The 16,159-nt window shown below is 42.4% G+C and overlaps 1 protein-coding gene across 2 annotated transcripts in view; it reads right to left on the minus strand.

Annotated features, from left to right (window-relative positions):
• dym (dymeclin) overlaps positions 1-16,159 on the minus strand; it is a 121,565-nt gene that overhangs the window by 9,260 nt on the left and 96,146 nt on the right. For both annotated transcript variants that reach the window (XM_010892799.4, XM_020053452.3), the window contains 2 exons: positions 5,516-5,698; positions 2,901-3,014 (listed from right to left, as the gene is read on the minus strand). In XM_010892799.4, the coding sequence (XP_010891101.2) occupies positions 2,901-3,014; positions 5,516-5,698 (297 nt within the window). The remainder of the gene's footprint in view (positions 1-2,900; positions 3,015-5,515; positions 5,699-16,159) is intronic.

A 16,159-nucleotide genomic window follows, 5' to 3' on the forward strand; every position in this document is an offset into this window, starting at 1 on the left:
CCACAACCCCTCTTCAGCATTGCCTTTAGTGAACTAAAGCTTGTACATAACTCTTCCTCGTCCTTCCAGCACTGAGTTGGCTGACCGCTACTTCACTGAGTCAGGTGTACTTACCACTATTGGGTTGTGTGGTTTTCCCCACACTGAGCTATGTTACGATGAACACACCAACTGAAAGTCTGAATTTGCGCGGCTGCTCAAAATGACTAAGATGCAAATGTAATACCACTTAAGACAATACCTAAATAAAGAAGTAGAATGAGTAAACAGACAGACAGGCAGCCAGAGACAGACAGTAAAGTGATGAGTATCACGGTCGACCTAGATTGTCACAGCACAGTGCTAGTATTGTGGCAGGACACATCAGTCAAGGCTGGCAAGGGACAACGACACCAAGGAAGAGATTAGACACACACCTAGAGTAGTCGATCAGACCACTTCCATAACATGCCCGGCATAGACAGACTTACTTGCCAACATCGAAAAGAAAGAAGACCAAAAGTGACAGGTTTAACAATATACCTTTTTCTAAATAATTGTTTTAGGCAGTGGTTTTCACAGAAAATGTAGCATAATAAATTATGATTGGTTCTTTTTGGCTCATTTTGATGAAAGGCGCTTGTGATTTCTGGCATAAAGAAGTGTGATGCCAGGTAGTAATTGTAAACAGCATAACATATTGCAAGCATAGGTTCACTATGTTTAGTGAAGTATGAAACCTAAGAGTTTTGACACGTATTGTTGCAAGATAAAAACCAGGCTACTTTCACATATGTTGTTATACACACTTGTGTTCAAGAGTTCGGGGTCACTAAGAAATGTTCATACATGCATGAGTTTGTATAGGAAATGAATAGGAAATTATTTTTATTTGAAAAAAGAATCCTCCATTTTCATCAATTACAGTTTTGCAGACCTTCAGCATTCTAGTAGACAACTTGTTGAGGTAATGTGAAGAGATTTCATCCCATGTTTCCAGAAGCACCTCCCACAAGTTGGATTGGCTTGATGGCTTCTTATGTAACATACTGTCAAGCTGCTCCCACAACAGCTCAATATGGATGAGATCTAGTGACCGTGCTGGCCACTCCATTATAGACATAATACCAGTTGACTGTTCCTTCCCTAAATAGTTAGTGCAATGTTTTGGACCTGTACTTTAGCTCATTGTCCTGTTGTAGGAGGAAATTGGCTCCAACAAAGTGCCGTCCACAGGGTATGGTATGGCGTTGCAAAATGGAGTGATAGCAATTTTTTTTTTTTAAAGATGCCCTTTACTGTGTACAAATCTCCCATTTTACCACCACCAAAGCACCCCCAAACCATCACATTGCCTCCACCATGCTTGACAGATGGTGTCAAGGACTCCTCTAGAATCTTTTGATTTGGTCTGCATCGAACAAATGTTTTTGTGATCCAAACACATCAAACTGAGATTCATCGTTCCATAACACCCTTTTCCAATCTTTTTCAGTCCAGTGTCTGTATTCTTGTGGCTTATATTTATTTATTTATATTTTATTGGCCAGTCTGAGATACAGCATTTTCTTTGGAGCTCTAATTGACATTTCTAAGTGACCCCAAACTTTTCAACGGCAGTGGATATATAGGCCCAAGGGGGTGTGGTATTTCCCCAAAATACCACTGCTAAGAGCGGTTCTTAGAACCGTAATATACTGGCAATATACCACAAACCCCAGAGGCAACAATTAGAGCAGCAAAAAGTAATGTGATGTCTATCAGCGAATCAGCATTCGGGATTCTAAGGACCTTTTTCCATATTTACATCATGTGTATATAACATGACTGTTTTCTTTTTCACCCTTTTGAAGATAAATATCTGGCAGCGACAAAACGCACATATTTGGACGCCTGTGTCGGGGCGCCGTGCATGTGGAACTGCACAAATACAAGCACCCCCGGATTTTGAGTAGGTGGTGGAACAGAGGGAATTATGTAGTCCATTATAAGATGCCAAAGTGCTGCGATGTGAAGGAGGAGGTAGACGGTCGCCAGGCAGAATATCCCTTATCTCTGATAGCTTGCTGGGTACAGACGTTTCCCAGACAAATGGAACACATGATGAAACGCACAATTAAGGGCGTCTGGGAGCCGAAGATGGACGACGGGCCGTCGCGTACCCACGCCCCCGGATACATATTTCCTCCTTGTAATGTGGGGCTGGGGGATTGTGGGTAGGCGGCTTCTCGCAGGGGGAGAGCAAGGTAACGAGGTGCTGCTGGCAGATTTATTTCTCTCCCGCATGTGTGTCCAAAGAGGCACGCTACACGGTATATAGTGCACTACATTTGACCAACTGGTGAAAAGTAGTCCACACATAAGGAATCGGGTTGGGGTTTGGACACACGCGGAAGACAAAGTGCAGGAGCAGCCCCCGTCTTCTCAACATGTCATTACTCGCAGCACCGTATTTGCCGTTGCAGGGAAGACTGCCGTCGTGGGAACATTAATGCTGATGAGCACCGCAGCTGACCTTCGTCTTGGTTCGTCTTCATCTCCAACTCCCCCCACACCAAACCGGACCCAGTGGAACTCTGGACGTCCCAGCCCAGCGCCAAGACGTCGACAGCTACTCATCCCATTCTCCAAGGCCACATCAATCTCCACCTTTGTTCTTACTTCCCTTGACGTGCCAGGCCGACTGCAGAGCACCCGTTCCAAGCCTGCCCCTTTCTGGCTTTGTTTCAGGAACACCATCCACACTCCGCTGTAAATAATGCACGGTCTGGCTGAGTAAATTGGACCAAATCAATTAGTGTGAGCTGTATCCTGGAGGCAGTCATCCAGCAGGGTGTCTGGCCTGTCTGCGTGTGCCTGTCTGGGTTTTTACCTGGAGGCGGTCTTTGGGCAAGGTTAGTGTGTGCGGGTTAGCTACATACCTTGAGGCGTTCTTTAGGCAGAGCCTGTGCTCCCTTCATGATGACCTCCTGAACCCTCTCTACAGACAGGTCGGTCCCAGCTATCTCCAGACGCTGGCTGAAAAAACCTATCACCTGCGGGAGGACACAGGTAGACGTCAAACGACAGACCGGTGCATGAGCTAGAGGAACCTTTACGTTGAAAATGTTTTCTTCTGTTTCGAGTGACTGTCAAAAAAGTTGAAGTATAAAATGTTTTGAGTTTTAGCAAAGTACACAGTTCACCAAATTAAAATAAATAAAATTTTAAAATTAAGAGGCCGCTGAGTAAAGCACAAACAATGAAGACATGGCTGATTTCTTCCATTTTCCCCCAAAGGTTTGCCATGTTAAGTTCAGGCTTTCATAAAACCCAGACTGTTATTTTTTTTTATTGACGCCACTGAGGGTTGTGTACAAAGAATCTACACTTCAATGTGCCTCCCTAAAACTGTAGATTAATAACACATTATCGATCGGATAGAATGATCCTCCATTTCCAGCTTCTACTTGTAAAATCTAGATGTTTATCCATTCAGTATAATCCATTTGGTTTGTCAGACTAGACCGACATGGCCACATTCTTACGGTGATGATGAATGGGAGTGGTTGGCAGAAATGAAACCACACGGGTCTACAATGCAGTCTCCATCTATTCAAATGATGGAGTTCAAAAAGAATCTGGAGATGAAAACGAGCAATCTAGCCTAGTCTGACATGCTCCATTTCACCCCAGACATTGTCGCATTCGCAACACATATTCCCTTGGATATTGATGTAGTAAAATGAAGAAATACAAGGCCAATTGTTAGTCAGCGGGCGTGTTTAGCAATTTCAACCCCTCAGGCGTAGTCTGACAGACGACAAACAGCTGATAAAGGTATCTTAGCAACATGGGCTACAGCATGAACGCAGTTCAAGGGATTCTGGATGAGAATCTACACTGGATTTGGTTCTTGGTTATAATTCCACGGGTAGTGGAGGGAAGAGAGACGAAAGGAGGGAGGGAAAGAGAGATATGGACAAAACGATGGAAAGAGGACAGAAAAAGAGAAAAAGAGAAAGGAGGAGGCGGCATATAGCAAAGTGCTTTGAGCGCGGGCCAGTAACTGAACCTAAATGTTTTCGAATCCCAGAGATGACACAGTGACAGATCAATCTTTGCGCTCTTGAGCAAGGCACTTAACCCTACTTACTTGTCAGTAGCGCTGGTAAGGGTGCCTGCAAAGACTAAAATGCCAAACATCAAAGGAGAGGAAAGGTAGCTAGGTAAGACTTGGAGAAAGCCTTCGCTTTCTACACTCCCAAAACCATACGGGCAGAGCAACGACTGATGTCTTCATTCAAGGATGTCCTCCGAAGGATTTCCCATATGGGATTAATTTAGGGAACAGGACCTAAACCAGCCTCGCTCTAAAGTGTGCGTGCGTGTGGGCATTTCAATAATAGTGAGAGTAGTAGTTAAACTGACGTGCTAGCTGTTTTTGCATTCCAAATGACACCCCATTTCTGTCATAGTCCACTACTTTTGACCATGCTTCTTTGAGAACTAGGGCATAGGGATCAGAGTGGCAATCTGGGATCCATCTCCTAAAACACGGTTTCCAGAAGCTTGGTTGGAAATGAAAGTTAGACTTGGCTCTCAACAACAGCATGTTCCTAGAATCGGTGTCTCCTGGAGGAGTCAATGTTTTGCCTTTTTATGGCATGTTTTTTTGGCAATTGTGTAGGAATAAAATAAATAGTTCTTTCAAAAAGCAGAATTTATTCAATTGAGGGAGGAAGGAAAATAAGTTCAGAGGTAATCTACATCTTCCATGTTGAGAATAATTATTTTACTGCATAGAATAAGACTTATTTCATTGATCAATACTTGAATGGAGTTGAAGTCCACTGGCTTCTTCGAAGCTGACAATGGGCCCCCATAAAGCTCTGCTGGTAGAAGCCTGGCACTTACAATGCCAGAGTTTGATTCCCACAAGGGGAAAAAGTACTAAAATGTATGTCGCTGTGGATAAGATCATCTGTATCTTCTGAATAGTTATTGGACACAAATTTATATCAGTATCTCTTCAACAGTAGCAGAGACGTAAAACGCTTTCCATGATTTAACATAAATTCAAAGTCTTTAGAACACTATAGGGCCAATCTATTCTAATGCACAAAGGTGTTCCTGATTTTGTGGAGAAATCAGAAGTGGAAGATGTTTGTAATGATTCATGTCTGAACCTGTATGTGTGTAAAACTACACTGGTGGGCACCAAAAATCCTTGCAGGGACAGTAAGGCAAGAAATATAATGTAAGCCATCTCTATGAGGAAATGGGCAATTTTTGGCCTAGCCTTAGCTTGAAAGTCACATTTAGATTTATGGTTAGAATTGGGGTCTGATTTAGGTGTTGAGGTCTTTTTTTTTTTTTTTACAGCAGACTGCAAAAGATGCAAGGAAATTCTTGTATCAGGAGCAGCTCTACATTCAAGACACAAGGATATGTGTTAATGTTAGTAATTGTTTTATTTTTAATGTCAATACATGTTTTAGATGCTTACAAGGCTAGTGTCTGTGTGCACTCATTGTTATGTGTCTCTGGGCCTCACCGTGTCCAGGTTCTGCATGATGTCCTGGAAGGAGGGGTGAGTCCTGAACTGTTCAAAGAGTTCTCTCTTGTACAGCAGAGCATACACCAGGTTAGGGTTGTGGTGTAACGAGTTGGAGAGACATGAGTTGATGATCTCCAACATCATCCGGATCACCTCCTCGATCACGTTCAGGTCCTGGGCCTGGGGCACAGATAAGGAAAGGGATTAGCATCCTCATGTTGACGCCTCAATGACGGTGATCCAACAGTTATTTAATGTGTAGTCTGATAATAATGTTAGTAGCCTGAGTTTCAATGTCAGTAATGTCTTTGAAACAAATCGAATTGACTGAGACAAAAAGAGACAAGAAAACAGACAGACATATTGCAACAAAGAACAAAAAAAAGAAAAAGAAGAAAAACAAAGTGAGAAAGAGACTAAAATATGGGCCAAATAGAGAGACAGAAACTGTTTCAGGAGATTCAGTAGTGCCTCTTCCTGGGGGTCCATAAAATATTTTTTCATAATTTCTTTTTTTTTTTGAAACCAGACAATGTAACAAGCTTTATTTTACATTGAATTAAAACATTTTTTATTATCAATAGAAAAATTGAATAAGATAAATATTTTTTAATCAGCACAACAGAAATAAAAAACTAATATTAACAACTTCTTCTATAATAAGTGAGGGAAATTTTTTTTGATCCCCTGCTGGTTTTGTACGTTTGCCTACTGACAAAGAAATGATCAGTCTATAATTTTAAAGGTAGGTTTATTTGAACAGTGAGAGACAGAATAACAACAACAATCCAGACTTTTTTAATACATTTATTAGCATTTTAATGAGTGAAATAAAGATTTGATCCCCTCTCAATCAGAAAGATTTCTGTCCCCAGGTGTCGAGCTAAGATTAGGAACACACTCTTAGAGGGAGTGCTCCTAATCTCAGCTTGTCACCTGTATAAAAGACATCTGTCCACAGAATCAATCAATCAGATTCCAAACACTCCACCACGGCCAAGAACAAAGAGCTGTCCAAGGATGTCAGGAACAAGATTGTAGACCTATGCTGGAATGGACTACAAGACCATCGTCAAGCAGCTTAGTGAGAAGGTGACAACAGGAAGAAACAAAAGAACTGTCAATCTCCCTCGGTCGGGGGCTCCATGCAAGATCTCACCTCGTGGAGTTGCAATGATCATGAGAATGGTGAGGAATCAGCCCAGAACTACACAGGAGGATCTTGTCAATGATCTCAAGGTAGCTGGGACCATAGTCACCAAGAAAACAATTGGTAACACACTACGCCGTGAAGGACTGAAATCCTACAGCGCCCGCAAGGTCCCCTTGCTCAAGAAAGCAAATGTATATTTTCAAAATCAATGCCAAAATAAAGATTTCTGCCAGGGTATGCAAACTTATGTGCACAACTGTATACACACACACACACACACACACACACACACACACACACACACACACACATATATATATATACATACAGTGCAGTTAAATTTGAGCTTTAAAAAAGGATGGCGATGACAATAGTCTATACATAACTAAACAAAGCATTCTTGGTTTGAGTTATTGCATGAAATACAATTGATGCTTCTCTTTAGACTGACTGCAATATATGAATGATTCAATAAATATTCACAATTCTTTTGTCAACATAGTAAATGTTAGGTTAAACCAAAAGATGAAAGTTGTCCCTAGAATCAAAAGGGAAAGTTTGTTACTGGAATCAATTACTTTCACTGGACAGTAAATAGAAAGGGGTAACACATCTGGCTCTAAGTTCCCAGGCGGCATCCCTCTGGAGATCAGGGTTGAACACACAGCTGATACTACTCTGTAAATAAAGCATCTAAAATACAGAGTGACTCCATTCTACTTTAAATATAAGAAAATGTTGTGTTCCTGGTTTCATACATGTGGAGGCCAGAAGTCTCAGCACGGATAATAAAAGCTGAAAATTAGGTCCCTCAAAGGGTTTTTCAGGTTCCCACAAGGAAAAAGCAAAATTTTAACATTGTTTTTCTATGTAAATGCTAAGTATGCATTCTTATTTAAAGCAATGGCCTGGGAGTAATTTGGGTTAACTCAGGGACAGAATGATATGTTTTTTCATCTTGTCATTTCAGGGTTTACAACCAACATACTATCGTTTATTGCCTAATGCTCTTGACCACAGCCTTTCTAAAAAATAAAAATTAATAAAAAAAATAAAATAAAAAACTTTGTCTCAGGGGACTGCTTGCATAAAAAAATTATATAAGTAAAAACAAACTTTAACATAGCCAAAACATGATCCAACATCCAATTTCATTCTCTATTTCAGGACACTCCAGGGTTATTGGAGACAATTAGGTGATAAAAAAATGATCTGGCCCTCAGGCTACCCCATTATGTTAATAAACATACCAAAAGATATAAAAGTAGGTAAAACAGATTGAAACAAAGGATTAAGGTCTATGGTTTGTGGTGACTGCCATGTATCAGAATGGTATTTGGAAGTTCATGAAAACATGAAGAAAAACCAAGTACAAATTCACTGTAGAATGTATGAATCAATAAGAATTCATTCATGGACCGCAGGCATTCCCCCACAGGCCTGAGGTTGAGAAACGCTACACAAGGTTACCGTGCCGCTTAGTGGTTAGGTTTATGGTAAAACTCTAAGGTTATGATAAGGGTGTGAGTTAGGGAATATTTGTTCTGGACCCTGAAAGAACAGAATAAAAACGTGTATGTTTGTGTTAGCTGGGCCAAGCAGTGGCCGGAGCCAGAGAGGAAATCAGTGGCAATCCTTGTTCAGTGTGTCTGTGTGTTTCAGTGTGTGTGGTCAGGGAGGAAGCCGAGGGCACCACTAAGTCCAGAGAGAGCTGGACCTGGACACAGAACACTGGGGTAGGCAGTCAGATTGGCGGTCAGTTGTGTCATGTTGAGGGACAGCCATTGTTAAGGCTGAGATGTTATCTAGGGCCCAGGCTTCCCGATAACGTGGCACTTACGATGGTTTAACGATGCATGTAGCCTTAAGATGGACTTTGTTAAGACAGACTTACGCCTGTTTCCTAAACCATCACGAACAAACCTGATTCCAAAAAAGTTGGGACACTGTACAAATTGTGAGTAAAAAAGGAATGGAATAATTTACAAATCTCATAAACTTATATTTAATTCACAATAGAATATAGATAACATATCGAAAGGTTGAAAGTGAGACATTTTGTAATGTCATGCCAAATATTGGCTCATTTTGGATTTCATGAGAGCTACACATTCCAAACTCTATAGGTCAAAAAGGAAGCCGTATCTAAACAGGATCCAGAAGCGCAGGCGTTTTCTCTGGGCCAAGGATCATTTAAAATGGACTCTGGCAAAGTGGAAAAGTGTTCTGTGATCAGACAAATCAAAATTTGAAGTTAATTTTGGATAACTAGGACGCCATGTCATCCGGACTAAAGAGGACAAGGACAACCCAAGTTGTTATCAGCGCTCAGATCAGAAGCCTGCATCTCTGATGGTATGGGGTTGCATAAGTGCATGTGGCATGGGCAGCCTACACATCTGGAAAGGCACCATCAATGCTGACAGTTATATCCAAGTTCTAGAACAACATTGCTCCCATCCAGACATCGTCTCTTTCAGGGAAGACCTTGCATTTTCCAACATGACAATGCCAGACCACATACTGCATCAATTACAATGTCATGGCTGCATAGAAGGAGGATCCGGGTACTGAAATGGCCAGCCTGCAGTCCAGATCTTTCACCCATAGAAAACATTTGGCGCATCATAAAGAGGAAGGTGCAACAAAGAAGACCTAAGACAGCTGAGCAACTAGAAGCCTGTATTAGACAAGAATGGGACAACATTCCTATTCATAATCTTGAGCAACTTGTCTCCTCAGTCCCCAGACGTTTGCAGCCTGTTATAAAAAGAAGAGGGGATGCCACACAGTGGTAAACATGGCCTTGTCCCAACTTTTTTGATGCCATGAAATTGAAAATCAACTTATTTTTCCCTTAAAGTGATACAGTTTAAACATTTGATATGTTATCTACACTCACATAAAGGATTATTAGGAACACCATACTAATACTATGTTTGACCCCCTTTCGCCTCCAGAACTGCCTTAATTCTACGTGGCATTGATTCAACAAGGTGCTGAAAGCATTCTTTAGAAATGTTGGCCCATATTGATAGGATAGCATCTTGCAGTTGATGGAGATTTGTGGGATGCACATCCAGGGCACGAAGCTCCCGTACCAACACATCCCAAAGATGCTCTATTGGGTTGAGATCTGGTGACTGTGGGGGCCATTTCAGTACAGTGAACTCATTGTCATGCTCAAGAAACCAATTTGAAATGATTCGAGCTTTGTGACATGGTGCATTATCCTGCTGGAATTAGCCATCAGAGGATGGGTACATGGTGGTCATAAAGGGATGGACATGGTCAGAAACAATGCTCAGATAGGCCGTGGCATTTAAACCATGCCCAATTGGCACTAAGGGGCCTAAAGTGTGCCAAGAAAACACCCCCCACACCATTACACCACCACCACCAGCCTGCACAGTGGTAACAAGGCATGATGGATCCATGTTCTCATTCTGTTTACGCCAAATTCTGACTCTACCATCTGAATATCTCAACAGAAATCGAGACTCATCAGACCAGGCAACATTCTTCCAGTCTTCAACTGTCCAATTTTGGTGAGCTCGTGCAAATTTTAGCCTCTTTTTTCTATTTGTAGAGGAGATGAGTGGTACCCGGTGGGGTCTTCTACTGTTGTAGCCCATCTGCCTCAAGGTTTTGCGTGTTGTGGCTTCACAAATGCTTTGCTGCGTACCTCGGTTGTAACGAGTGGTTATTTCAGTCAAAGTTGCTCCTCTATCAGTTTGAATCAGTCGGCCCATTCTCCTCTGACCTCTAGCATCAACAAGGCATTTTCGCCCACAGGACTGCCGCATACTGGATGTTTTTCCCTTTTCACACCATTCTTTGTAAACCCTAGATTAGATAATTTCATTAATGAGAAATTGAACAGGTGTTCCTAATAATCCTTTAGGTGAGTGTATGTTGTATTCTGAATAAAATATTGAAACTTCCACATCATTGCATTCTGTTTTTATTCACAATTGTACAGTGTCCCAACTTTTTTGGAATTGGGTTTGTACGTCGATCTTTATAAAGTGCATCATAAGTGCAACTTTACGGCTGTTTGGAATGGAATTGGGCCATGTTTGGGCTTTGGATTGAAATTAGGTCATGAATACGTTTTAAAATATATCCTATTGCATTTCGATAGAGATTGATTACTTATCCGAAGCATATAATATCGCTCGCAATGTATACTACTACTACTTAGGCATCATTAAGAAAATTTAAAACTTGAAAAGGTAATGAAATTTAGGCTGGACGAAACTGTTATAATCCAACCTCTTTGGTCAATTAAACCATATCTCCAGAAATTGTTCACGTGACATCAAATTATCAGTTCCTCCAGTAGCTTTATAGAATATACGTTACTTCCCATAGTAATCAACACATGATTGGTTAACTTGGATTATAGCTGACCAAGTTGGAAAATCCATTCTAATTGTTTAAAATAAAAAAGGAACGCAAGAGAAAACAATGAAAGAGAAATCAATGTTCTTCTTGATAAGGTAGAGGCACCAGCACCTCTCCAGACAGTAGCCTACCAGTAGCCTAGGATGCAGGGTTTCAGACTTAATTTAGAACACTTCAGTATTTCTGGTTTTATGTAAGTTTTTCTTTACCCTCTGTTGATAATTGCATTCAGTTACATTCTCACCCACTCACACACTCACAAATAAATTGGTCTTAATCAAAACAGTTTTGTTCATTTTCATTTGTTCTATTGCCGTAATATTAACTTCTTGCGATCACACTTCGCATGTTGAGGGAGGTGCAATTTCACAAAAACAGTAAAATGCCTGTTACGATCGGTTAAGATAGACTAATGAGTGGTCCTGGAGCACTCGTTAATTAATGAGCGAGGTTACGTGCCACTTAAGTAACGTTGCTTTCGGTAAACGCACGGATAAAACAACGAGGCATTTATGATCATCTTAGTGCTTTGGGAAACCGGGCCTAGGTCTGTACAGACAGTCTGTAGTCAGGGACCATGCAGCCTTAAATAACTCCGCTATCCACTGGGACAGTGCCAGTTACACCTGCCTGGGAGTGAAGTTCCCTTGTGCCTGGAATACAGCCATCCCTTCCTCTCACACCCCCTAGTTAACACTGCTTTGAATTTACAAGTCAACAACAGTCCCCTCTGAAATCTCCCTTAACGTGAGATGTTGTACTAATTATTTTTGCACAAGACAAAAGGACAATGAATTCTAGTCAATTCGAAGAGACAGTGCAGGATGTTTGTCTCCAGTGGCCGCGGTTTGGCGAAAATGTCCCGGTAAACATAGTGTGGTAAAAAGCTGAAAGGCTTTGAGGCACAGAGGGAGAGAGGTGTGGTGTCTACATCTGAACGGGGCGGCCAGACAGATGCTCGTCTACTCGCCACTTCCCCTTGAACAGACTCCTTTTCCTCACTGCCTCCCTGACTCCCGGCCCCCGGCCCCTACCTCCTTTCTTCCATCCCTCTCCGCTCACCCGTCCCTCTTTACCCCTCCATCCTCCTCCCTCACTACCACTCTCTGCATTCATCCTCCCCTCCCACTATTCCAGTCCTCCCTCCCTCATCCCCTCTCTTCCTTTCCTCATACTACTCATCTCCAATCTCCACTTTGTCATCAACCCTTCCCCTGGAAGAAGTGGCAGCCCTGTTCCCATGGCCGAGAGGAAAGAGCAAGCTTCCTGTGTCCCAGAGAGCACTACTTTGGACCAGACCTGAAAGTAGTGCACCACACAGGAACGGAGGAAGGCGTTTGGCCCGCAGGTCATGGTGTCTTTCTGCGGCAGGAGAAAAGCTGGATCACCCCGCGTGCGTCAGACCAATTTAAATCCCGGCACTAATGGCTTCCGAGAGGCCAAGATGGACAGAGCCCACCAGGCGAGAGAGGATGAGAGAGAAATACAGACAGAGAAAAAGAGAAAAGGAAAAAAGGAGGGACAGCGAGATACAGGCAGCAGAGAGAGATGTCCTAACGTCACAAAAGGCATACACACACAGGAAGTAAGAGAGAGTGAGAGAAAGCAGACCACTGTTCCCCCCAAGTTCGGGACCAATGTTTGAGGTTTCAAAGATTCTCTGATGAGAGTTGGCTCCCCAGCCTTGTGGGGGAGGAGACAGAGCTGTGGATGCCAGGCCCCAATCATGGCCACCAGCCTCGGATGTGACCATCAAAACTGACTTATTTGTATTTTATATTGTTTTTTTGGTTGCTTTAGATTGTTGTTATACTCACTGTCCTGTTAACAATGTGGATCATTATTTTTAATGACGTTATCTTGTAAACTAATAGGTTCTGGCTGATTTTCTGTGTTGAAACCAAATATTTGAAAGGTAAATGAACAACTATAGACAAAGTACGCACTGGCAACGTGTACATTGTCAATCCAAGTCATTAAAACCATAATTACCTTTTTCAGGGAGTGAGAGATCCAATCAGAAGACAAATGATAAAAACGTGGTCTCGGGGGGTTGTGTGTTTGCTCCTTCCTGACTGGTACCGGCTGGCGGTTGTAGGGTCACAGGGTTGCCAGCCCTGCCATGTAAACAGCTGGATATCCGACAGAGACCGGAGATTGGGAACCAAACTGATTTCAGGCCGGGGGGGGGGGGGGGGTCTAAAAAAGAGAAGGCCCGGGAAAACTCCCATCTGAAAAACCCCAGGCGGCATTCAGTGCCAACTAGATATCATCATCGTCTGGTGCTACGAGTGACAGCAGAGATGGAGCGAGGACATACTGTGCTCTTCATCTGATAGCGGAGCAAGCTTACAGATACTTACAGGGCTGCCAGGTTTACGGCACAGTATTAGGGCTGGTGACTGCCAAAGGACACAGGAGACAGAACAGATATCAGCCCAGCAAGCGGGTTGTCACTGCAGAGGTTCCTGGGGTCAAAGATCAAGTTCAGAGATATGGAGGAGAATTTCTAAGAAAAGCGGATGGGAAACCAGCTTTCAAAGAAGCATGTTGAAGACTATGTATTAGTGTGTGTGTGTGTGGGGCAGAGGCAGCTTGTGTGTGAGGGAGTGCGTAGGAGTGTGTATTTGTGCGCTGACGAACTAAAGTTAAACCCACACCAATACTCAGGATGAAATAACAGGCGAGAGATATGATGTTGTCATAGAAACACGCACATGACGTGTGAATGGAAAACAGATACTGGGATCAAACTGTGTGTGTGTGCGTGTTTGTCTGTGCATCAAAATCCTTGGTGCTCAGGAACATTTATTTACAATTTACAACTATGTAACTAACTCCCGAAGTTGACAGTGACTTAGGTATTATTGTATAGATATACTCCAGCTACCCAGCCTGGGTTTTGAAGTTGACAAGAGATTTCTTCAACCAATTTGACAAAAATATATTTGCCAATGTGTCAGTAACGTATTGAACGAAAATCAGCAATCACATGAATGTATATTTTTCTTTAGGACTGGTATCCACCCACAACCTTCTATTAAGCTATGCCCACACCATCACAACAAAGGAAAACAATTTCACTCATCTTATAGTTCACTGGATAGTTACTTTAAAACCAAAGTAAAGAGTAGTATTTCTTTATTTCCTTATTTTACCAGTGGATGGAGAACAACAAATGGGGAGAGATTAGAGTTAGTTCTTGCTCAGACAAAATTACAGATTTTTAACCCTGCTGGCTCTGGGATTTGATGACCTTTTGGTCATCTGGTCAGATTAACTACCAGGTTACCTACCCTTGTTAATAACTAATAGCAAGGCATTACATATACAGGAAACAACAGAATGTGTCGTGACGATAAAAATAGTTTATAATAGTAAAGATTCTGCCTACATTCTTTAGAACAGTTGCTTGCACTACCCCTTTAAAAACAAAAGTGGTGGGGTTGCCGTTTGGCTGACAAAGGAAGTAAGGAGTGTCCCTTTAAAAGTCACCACGCCATCCTGAGGTTTTACCTCAGAGAATCAGAGCAACACTGACTGGAGTCAAGAAGTCCAAAGCAGCTTAAATATGTTAATGAAATAAGCTTAGCGTCGATCTGATCACTTAGCTATGCAGCACAGCTCTCAAGCTCTCAGGGACTCCTCCAGTGTTTCCACAGCTGACCCCTCAGAGACCCGAGCTGCCCGCGGTGTGTACCTATTCGGGGACGAATATCCCCGAACAGGTGGGATACTGTTGCCGTCTGTATTTGAAAAAGTGTGGGTGTTTGTTTGTGAACCTGCGGCCAGGAATGTTAGAGAGGCAGGAGCCTATCTCTGGAGTTAATAGCGTTATTACACGGCATTAAGACACTTTTAAAAGAACATGTGCTTGCATGCGAAGGGTAGGTCAGTACCTACCCACGGTTGCTAAACCCAGGACAAAGCACAGCATCATTCAGAGTCAAGATCCTGTGGAACTCCTATTACGTTCGATATCACAAGTGAATGTACCTTTAAGGATGAATGGAGCACAAAATATTACAGCCCAATGAGGATGGTGGAGAAAAACAAATGTTTATGTTTCTGGTTGTTTTTAGTTATATTACAGTGCATATACACACACCTAAAGGATTATTAGGAACACCATACTGTGTTTGACCCCATTTCGCCTCCAGAACTGCCTTAATTCCACGTGGCATTGATTCAACAAGGTGCTGAAACCATTCTTTAGAAATGTTGGCCCATATTGATAGGATAGCATCTTGCAGTTGATGGAGATTTGTGGGATGCACATCCAGGGCACGAAGCTCCCGTTCTACCACATCCCAAAGATGCTCTATTGGGTTGAGATCTGGTGACTGTGGGGGCCATTTCAGTACAGTGAACTCATTGTCATTTTCAAGAAACCAATTTGAAATGATTCGAGCTTTGTGACATGGTGCATTATCCTGCTGGAAGTAGCCATCAGAGGATGTGTACATGGTGGTCATAAAGGAATGGACATGGTCAGATGGCATGATGGATCCATGTTCTCATTCTGTTTACGCCAAATTCTGACTCTACCATCTGAATGTCTCAACAGAAATCGAGACTCATCAGACCAGGCAACATTCTTCCAGTCTTCAACTGTCCAATTTTGGTGAGCTCGTGCAAATTGTAGCCTCTTTTTTCTATTTGTAGTGGAGATGAGTGGTACCCGGTGGGGTCTTCTGCTGTTGTAGCCCATCTGTCTCAAGGTTTTGCGTGTTGTGGCTTCACAAATGCTTTGCTGCATACCTCGGTTGTAACGAGTGGTTATTTCAGTCAAAGTTGCTCTTCTATCAGCTTGAATTAATCGGCCCATTCTCCTCTGACCTCTAGCATCAACAAGGCATTTTTGCCCACAGGACTGCCGCATACTGGATGTTTTTCCTTTTTCACACCATTCTTTGTAATCCCTGGAAATGGTTGTGTGTGAAAATCCCAGTAACTGAGCAGAACTGAACCATGCCATGCTCAAAATTGCTTAAATCACCTTTCTTTCCCATTCTGACATTCAGTTTGGAGTTCAGGAGATTGTCTAGACCAGGACCACACCCCTAAATGCATTGAAGCAA

Source organism: Esox lucius, chromosome 14 (assembly GCF_011004845.1).
Source record: "Esox lucius isolate fEsoLuc1 chromosome 14, fEsoLuc1.pri, whole genome shotgun sequence".
Taxonomy (NCBI): domain Eukaryota; kingdom Metazoa; phylum Chordata; class Actinopteri; order Esociformes; family Esocidae; genus Esox; species Esox lucius.